General features: G+C 41.7%; 2 protein-coding genes across 2 annotated transcripts in view; one reads left to right on the top strand and one right to left on the bottom strand.

Annotated features, from left to right (window-relative positions):
• The window catches only part of LOC131891378 (uncharacterized), a 31014-nt gene that overhangs the window by 12082 nt on the left and 9862 nt on the right, over nucleotides 1-9070 (bottom strand). The gene's annotated exons all lie outside the window — the stretch shown is intronic.
• LOC131891381 (uncharacterized) overlaps nucleotides 3455-9070 on the top strand; it is an 83365-nt gene continuing 77749 nt past the window's right edge. The window contains exons 1-3 of the mRNA XM_059240920.1: nucleotides 3455-3571; nucleotides 4280-4410; nucleotides 5080-5309. Coding sequence (XP_059096903.1) covers nucleotides 4287-4410; nucleotides 5080-5309 — 354 coding nt within the window. The 5' untranslated portion in view covers nucleotides 3455-3571; nucleotides 4280-4286. The remainder of the gene's footprint in view (nucleotides 3572-4279; nucleotides 4411-5079; nucleotides 5310-9070) is intronic.

Raw genomic sequence — 9070 nt, forward strand, 5'->3', positions numbered from 1 at the left:
CGGATGAATTGGTCTTTTTATTGCTATGTTGAGTTGTCGAAAATCAGTCACCAGTCGCACTTTCTTCCCTCCCGGTTTTTCAACAAAGTGGGCAGGGGAAGTCCATTCTATTGGTTCAGGACATGGAACAATCACTTTGGCCGTACGAAGTTCATCAATTAGAGCAGATGCCATCGGCTTCATATGTATTGGAACTTGTCTTGCAGTTGTTACCTTGCATGGTTTGACTTGGACTGAATTGTCAAGATGGATCTTCATGGGCGGTCCCTTAATTGTTCCGGATGCTTCTCCCAATGAGTCCACCAAGACGTCCAGGTAATCATCTTGAATTTTTTTAATTGTATCTACCTCGAGTAATACGTCACTAAAATCTCCTTTGATTCTAGAGACAGTATCCCAGTGACTGCCGTCATTCACGCCCCGAACACATGGAAAATCAGCCGGGAGAAGATCCATTATATCACCGAAACTGATCAACATGGGACCGTGAAGATCCGGAGAAACGATTGCCGACACATTGGTGAAGTGATTGGTATGCAACGTGGCCAGACCAATGTCCACCGTCCCCTTATTGGATATAGGAGATCCATTGGCTGCAACTAGCTTGGTTCCAGAAAGCTTAAGATTTATATCCCGTGGCAAGAGCCGACCAGGAAAAACTGTGCGAGTTGCACCAGTGTCTAGAATCGCTTCAATCTCTTCCTCGTTTCCAGTTGTGAATCGACACCTAACACAGACCTTTGGAGACTTTCCCTCCGCCATGAGAAACAGTCCTTGATCTGATGGGATTGCGGAGATGACTTCCTTTACAAGTGAAACTCGATCATGCGACTTGCTTCTGTCCTGACGTGGCCTTGGCTCGGGTGCGTTTGAGTACCTGATGTGGTCTCTACCTTTTCTTCCACCAGACCAATCACCTTCCCGACCCCCTTCTCGCTCGCGCGAACCATCGCGTACTCGAGAGCCTCCTCGCTCCCGGGAGCCATCACGATCTCGGCGAGGGTTCTTGATGCCTCTGCGATCCCGTGAATCACTACGAAATTTGCAAATGCGAGCAATGTGTCCGAATTTGCCACATTCAATGCAGACCACATTCTTAAATGGACATCTTTCCCGTATATGACCCAGTGTTCCACATCCATCGCAGTCTCGTTCATGTTTCCTCGAACATATGCATGTCGTCAACTGAAAGCTTGTCCAACTCGGCTTCATCTCCAAGAGCCCGTGGTTGAGTGTAGAAGTCGGCAATACGTTGATTTGGCTTCTTCTTGATTTGCTTCCAAGCCAATCTCCTCCCAAACAAGGGATAGATCTCCAGGAATCTCGTTTCCAGCGCATTGAAACAATCCTCGATGCTAACCACATCTCTGAGACGTCTGGTCATTGTGGCTAGCAACTCCCCTTCAATTCGACCCAATAAATAGGACTTTTGCTCAGTTATGTTGATTTGATCCATGTGAGATGCTCCATAATATGCCTTGAAATTTTCCACCCACACTCTCATCTCCGGGGGAGAAGATTCCATGGTTAGAATTGAAGGCTTCAGATCATTGGGAGCTCTGAACTGCGGGGGGCGTTCGTCCAAGCCCGTCCGGTTAGGAGCCGTTTCCCGTGCCATCGCTAAAGTTGCAGTTTGGATCGATGTGCCGAGAAGCTGCATGAACTCCTCCATGGCTACATTTTGCTCCTTTATTGCCTGGCTGTCTTCATCAACCAGGTTGTTGTAGAGCTCGCCAATGGTGTCAACCCTTTGTTGAAGCAATCGAACCATCTCTCGAGTCATCTCTTTGTCCACGATTTCGTTGTTCGCCGCACCCTCTAGTGTTCTCCTTGCCCTTGTGAAGTGTCCCTTCTGTGTCCTTATCGAAGACCGGATAGATGCCATAATGGACGGTGAAGCGGACAGGGATGAGAGGGTAATAAAAAGTGTACAAGTCCTTTACCGCAGGGAAGGCGGTTCTACTCCGACAATTAATTACAATTAATGGACGAGCTTCGACCATGGGGAAATGCTCCTTCATCCTGTATCTACCCTTTTGCTTGGTGATTGACCAATCCAAAGCTTGGATGGAGAGAGTTTTCACACAGATTTCCGTAAGAGCGATGAACAAGGGCAGGTGTGGCCAAAGCTTCTGAGGATGGTTTTTGAGGCAACCGAGCCAGATGGGGCATGTCATCCAACAGCTGGTTCTGGTCAGAACCTCCTCAAAACTACGAACCTTGAGTACTCAAACTGAGGTTATGTCCAAACAACTCAAATTTCACAACATAGTAGAGGTTATCACTTCTTACATCACGTGCTATTTTTGGCCCTTCAGTGTTGTAATCACGCAGGCCCAATGAAGATCAAGTACCAGAACAGGTTATCGTTGAAAACTATGCATTAATATTTATAGTAAACATGCATTCCTATTTACTCACTCAGCTAGATTGGTTTTTTTACGGCTCTTTGGTAAGACGCAATTACTGTAAAACCTAATACGTTTATTGCTCATTTATGTTTATGTTTAGCTTTAGCAGTTTCTCTCTGATAGTGTATTGTATATATTTAGTTCCGAATTGTTTTGGTTAAAGTTCGTAGTGTTGTGGTTTAATTTTATTGGTCCATAAAAGTTAGGATCAGACCAGGGTGCTGCTTGAACAACAAGCTCACCCAGTAGTTGAGAAGTGGACTGATTTGACCAATCTAGAGGTTGAAATAGTATCTCCTCTTGAAAAAGAGCATGAAAAGACGGCTGTAGAGCAAACAGTCTGTCCTGTTTATTGGAAGCAGCCTTGTCCTGAAGAAGGAAAAGGCTGTCAGTTTGACCACCCTAAATGGTGTCAAAAACTTCTCAAGTTCGGCCTTGAGAAGTACAATAGGAAGAGGGGATGTTTGAAGGTGGATTGTCCTTTTTTTCTATCCTTACATGTGCCGTTAGTCCATGGGACTTAAGACGTGCTTCAACGTACGGTAAACCTCTGTCCATGTAGAAGAGACGCCAAGGAAGGTGAGAAATAGGTTAGCTCCATTCCATAGTTTTAGAACTGACCCTATTCCTACACCTAATCCGAAACAGTTGTCTGCTCAAACTCTTGAAAAGACAAAAGATAAGGTGCTCAATTTCAACCACACCAGAAAACATCTCATCAAACCCAAAAGAGCTCTTTCGAAAATTTTAGGCGAGATAAAAGAAAAAAATGATTTGTTTTTATTGGACGCCAAAAAGAAATAACGTGTTTTCAGGTTTTCTTCCAGGACAGGGAAAGCCAGAACGGAACGGCTGTTTAGGTGATCTTACGCACAATCGGTTTTGGAAGAAATGTAATAAGAATAAAAGGAAAGGTGCTTAGTTACCGTTAAAGGCTTCACTGTAGTCTCTCAAATCTGTGTGAATATGTATCTGTCGGTTCTGATATGTAGTAGAATCAAGAACACATGTACACGAATATAGCTTGCTTATAAACTGTCCAATTGATTGAAGCGAATATTCAGTCCGTATACGCAAGCCAACCTGCTCACTCACGTCCCATCTAAGTCCTCAAGATTTCCCGAGTTCCGAGTTCTTCAACCAGCTTTTGAGCATTTCCAGTAAGTTCCTCTTCTGTATGAGTTTTTATTTATTTCTAATTTTGCCAGAAATTTGCAGAAATAAGCTCCAACTTTGTTGAACCTAGATTCGCTCTAACTTACCCGCTAGTTCATAAAAAATAAAAGTAAGCTAAAAAGAACAAAGATTTAATGATGAGCTAAGGTCTCGTAAGGGGTTTATCGAATTTCACACTAATACCAAAAATCGGGTTAAACGATTCAACGAGGACACTGTTATCATTACCCCACATTTTTCACACCTCTGGCAATCGAAAACATTATTTTGCTCCATTCCTTTCTTGTTTGCTCGTCATTGTGAGTATTGAACATTCTCGCCATGATCACGGAAAAAAAATGTGATTGACATATAAGTATAATAATGTAATTTGGCCGATCAAATGACATCAACATAGTGTATTGTGAACGTCAAATACGGAGCGAGAGGCAAGTACCGAGTAAAATCCACATCCAAAAATGCAATACATACACGAATTATAACTTTTCATTTTAATAGTGCTGCGGATTAGATTCCCCATAGCGGTTAGAAAAGCCCGTGAGAAACCAAATAAAAAAATATAAAGATTGAAAAACAAACCAATTCTCAAAACGAGTCTGAACTTGAACCCTTTTCGAAAAGGCTCGAGTTTGGCCAGTTCCTCCAAATTCACTCGTTTATACATAAAGTTTTCCAACTTACTTTCATTTCAGAATCAATATGATGATTGCCTCGACATGCCTTTTGGTCACTTTAACGATCTTAATCCATGGACAAGTTAGTAACTCCCATGTCGTCACTGCACGTCAAGCAACTGACTCGTTAAAGAGTGATACCCCAAGAAGTAAGTGAAATTTCGTTGATATAAGTACGATATTGCCAAAAGGAATGGTGTGATCAAAATTGTCACTGATGAGCGGTTCCAAGTGACCTTGTTTTTTGTCAAATTCACTTTGTCACATTTATTTGGACTTTCATTTGGACTTCCTGTCCAAATGGGTCGGAACAGTTCAGAGTCCAATTGTCAGGGGATATAAATAAAATCATTGATTTAATGCAGCTGAGCCATAATTCGAACGCAATGCTGTCTTTTGAAGTTAATTATTGCTTCTTCGACCAACTTTGATCGCCTTTGTTTAACTTAATAAACCAGTTTGTTGGGGATCTTTTGATCATGTCAAATTCACAATTTCCGACGAACAAATTCTTATATTACTATAAATTAAAGTACCACGGAGGAGGAATCGTTTCTCTTATTACATAATACTCATAATTCACATAACCTTTTATGTTTTAAAAACAGGAGAAATATGAAAGGGAACAAATTTGTGCTCAAGTTTATTCACAAGTTTGTGCCTGTTTTTAGACATCGTGGATACTTGATTGATGATTATTAAAGGTGAAAAGCGTTGGAATCACAAAAGAAGAATGAAGTTTATCCGTCAATTTTCTGGGAACTAAACATCAATGGCCGAATATTGATTTTTCTTTGTCTTTTTTAACATTTTTCCAGTCTCCGTTGGCGAAATGAATGATCGTATGGAATTCGATGAGGGTTCCGGAATAATGGAAACGATGATAAATGTTGAAGAATGTCTCGGAACGGGTTTTCCATTTTTTCCCATTTCCCTGCAGAATCCGAGTGGATGCTTTATTTTCCAGACCACTGGATTTAACATGGGGGGATATCCGAATTATTCAGGATCTGCTTTTCCTTCCTACGTTTGCTCTTACTTCATTCAGGTACTTTGTTCTTGTTTCAAAGTATTTTTTTTTTTGGTTTGGTTTTCCACGGGCTTTTCAACGCTACAGGGAATGTAATCCCAGTACTATTAAAATGAAAGATTATAATTCGTCTATTTATTACCTTTCAAATTTTATATGATATTTTGTCTACCAACGAATTTGAGTTGGCAGACCGAGCTAACCTTGAATGTAGGGTTGATCTGGAATGCTATCTTTCAAATTTGTCCAAGTCTGACTTGAAAGATGCTACCGGATCAACAAGCCTACGTATTCCTACCATATTAGAGGGAAGCAAATTAAACAATGAAGGAGCCCGAGAAAGAAGAGATGTGGACTTCATTGTTCGAACTAGCCTGGATTCTCGAAGACTTGAAGGTGCTCTCAAAACGCACATTAAGCCTCTACGGTCACTAGAATTGACCCAAAACCTGGGTTGGGACAAAGCTCATGGATACTTTTGAAAACGTACAATATCAGATACCTTTCGTACCTTCTCTGAGTACTGTACAATCCCAACCGTTCTAACCTCTCCCAATACGAGAGCTCTCTCATTCCTGTGATGTTCCTAGTGAAACATCTTTGGACTTGCTCGACCTTTTGCAAACCTGCTGAACTCATTGGAGCCCAAATGGGTGAGGCATATTCAAGATGTGGCTGGACAATCGACTTGTACAGAGTTAGCATCGTGATGGTATCTCTGGACTTAAACGTGCGATATATCCAACCACACTTTGAAAAGCCTTACCCACCTTCAGCTGGATATGCTCATCGAACTCTCCATTTATTTGGAGGACTACACCTAGATCTTTCATAGATGAGACCTGCTCAATATCTTTACCTCCATTATCTACGAGTGGAGTATTTAAAGGAGTTGACCCAAATGTCATTGAGCGGAATTTCATTCCGTTCAGGGCCATATTACTCTCAGTTACCCAAGAGAAAGATTCGATTTAAGTCCTTTGCAAGGCTACTGGAATCTTGGCCATTCCTACCAGAAACTAACTTTGTATCGTCAGCATAAGAAGAGAGACTGGCATTGATACTAAGCTTTTGAAGCGGGGCAACGAATATAATAAACAAGAGGGGCCCTAAGATCGAACCCTGGGGAACACCTGACTTGCATCATGTATGTCACTAAGGGATCCCTCAACCTTAACCAATTGCTTCCTACCAGAAATGAAACTTTTTAACCAATTGAGAACCCGCCTTGGATCCCAATTCATGGAGCCTGTTAACTAAAAGCCCATGATCTACCTTGTCAAAGGCCTTGGCAAAGTCGAGATAAACTACATCAACTGATTCATGACTCTCTAGTCCCTCAATAACCCGCTCAATATGTTCAATCAGTTGGGTAACCGTGCTAAAATGTGCTCGGAACCCATGCTGGCTAGGAGGAAGGACTTCATGAATATCAAGAAATTCAACAAGTTTGAACTTCATGATCTTCTCAAACACCTTCGCAATATTCGAAGTGAAGAGAAATCGGCCTGTAATTACTGGGGAGCGACTTATCCCCCTTTAAAAATTGGAACAACATGAGCTAACTTTAGTGAAGATGGAAACTTGCCCTGATCCAAGATGCAACGCATCAAGTACGAGAAAACAGGAGCGAGAACCAGTGAGCATCTCATCAGAAACTGAGATGTCACGCCATCAGGACCAGGAGAGCTGGAAAGCCTCAAGTCCCTTATGGCCTCTAAAGCATCTTGATCTGTGACTACAAGATCATCTAAACGCTCAGCTTGACTAACCATGTCAATCTCAACAGACTCATCTTCAGAGCAATGAGCTGTTGCTTTCCAACTCAGTAGGGTTGAAAAAACACTAGAGAACTGATCTCCAAGCATGTTAGCCATAGTCTCTACATTGCTAATGGCTGCCCCATCAACCTCAAAAGGCCCAACAGGGTGTTTCATTTTCTCTTAGAGTTCGCATAAGAGAAAAATGCCTTCGGATTCGACGTGACCTCCTGAACCACCTTACTCTCAGTTTGTAACTGGTCATATTCGATGGAGGCCTTAATCTTACCCTGAACTACGTCCAACTTTTTTTGGAGACTAGCCACAATTACTGGAGTCGAAGTGCTCTTCAGCCTTTTTGCTAGTTTGCAACTCTTTTGAACAAAGTCTTCCTATATTTTTGGAATTTTTGTCCATGTACCACCTTTTGGAACACATTCAGAGATTGCTAACTGGAGCAAACTTCCTTAAAAACTGAAACTAACTTATCAATGCTGCATTATAATTCAGAATTAAATCAGTTCAAGTTCTTCTAATCTTTCTATAATCAACGGCCAATGTTCATCTTTGAACTTGAACTTAGCCAAACCGACCTTTTTGGCCGGTTTTACTCTAGAGCACGCCGGCTTTTGAGTAATGGTCGACCCTATCTCAAGAACATGATGATCTGACAGATTAGTAGGTGTCACATGGACATACTGGATCAGATCAGGGTCATTTGGAAAAGACCAAGTCGAGAACGCTATTCTCTCTAGTGGCTACACCAACGCTGTGGGAGAAATTGCGCAAGATCGCAAATTCTTCCAGCTTTTCGAACGACTGAGATGTCGATTTTGAAATGGGAATATACCCATCAGGACTAACCTCCCACTCTACAAACGCTAGCCGGAAAATTAAAGTCCCCACAAGAAAAAACCTTCGAGCAAAACTGCCAGGTCCAACTCATTTCCAGTGAATTGGAGAGCTGACGAAAAAGAGCTTGCTGAACAAGAAGGGGTCTATACATTGTAACAATAGACAGATCTAGACCCTTGGAATATGACAACTAAGACCTCTACTTCTCCAATCGACATTTGTACATGACTAATGTGCAAATCACCTTCCTAAATATAGGCATACGCCCCCATGTGGGAATATGGGATTATCAGGGCGTATCCTATCACAACGAACTAAGTTGAAACCAACTATGGTTAGTTCTTCATCTAAGACCCCTGGTCGAAGCCAGGTTTCTGTTATAGAGATGAATGCAATCTCTCTCTCAACGCTAGTTCGTCTAAGATCTTAACTTTTGTGCTGTCTTTTTAGGAAATCAGACAATGCACCGTTCAGTCCCGTCTTTTGTAGAGAGCAGTCGCAACATTTGTTGTTCCTGATCCCTTCCAAACGGCCGGTCTGAGTGTGTTGTGTCGTGTAAGTGGTCGCGTGGCTGCTTAAGGTAAACACTTTTGTTCTTTAGCTTTCATTTCTTCCTATCTCTAGTAGTTTAGTCTTATATCTTTTATTGTTTATGTCGTATTCACTTTTTTCGTCTATCAATATTTTTATTCCCAATTCTAGGTTATTTCATGTAATTTTGGCTAAGGAGTAGATCATTTTGTTTTTATTGTTTGGTTTGTTCATTTCATGTACTTGTGTAAATGTAGTTGATTCTTCTAATTGTTTAGACAATCAGTTTAGTTTCCTATTTTCAATACAAATTGGGTTCTAGAACCTTCTTTTGTTCGATTCCGATTCCATTGATGTTAGCTTGTTCCTGTAGTCGAGTTGGTGTATGTGGCTGAGGCTAGCTAGCTGGTCAATCAAGAGTCAAGTATGTCATCGTTTGTTGACGACTCTTATCCTCTCTCTTGTCCTTGTTGGTCAGCCCAACCTAGCGAAATCACCTATTCTCTTCTTTCTGTCTGTCCCAGGGTAAACGTTCCTCGCTTGTTTCCAACTAGCACGTGTGTGTTTTACTTGCTCCACAGCTGGTTCTCATTCACACGCGCCTGGTTTCTCCCTTTGACTCTCTTGGCTCCT

This window comes from Tigriopus californicus, chromosome 12 (genome assembly GCF_007210705.1).
Source record: "Tigriopus californicus strain San Diego chromosome 12, Tcal_SD_v2.1, whole genome shotgun sequence".
Classification (NCBI taxonomy): Eukaryota; Metazoa; Arthropoda; class Copepoda; order Harpacticoida; family Harpacticidae; genus Tigriopus; species Tigriopus californicus.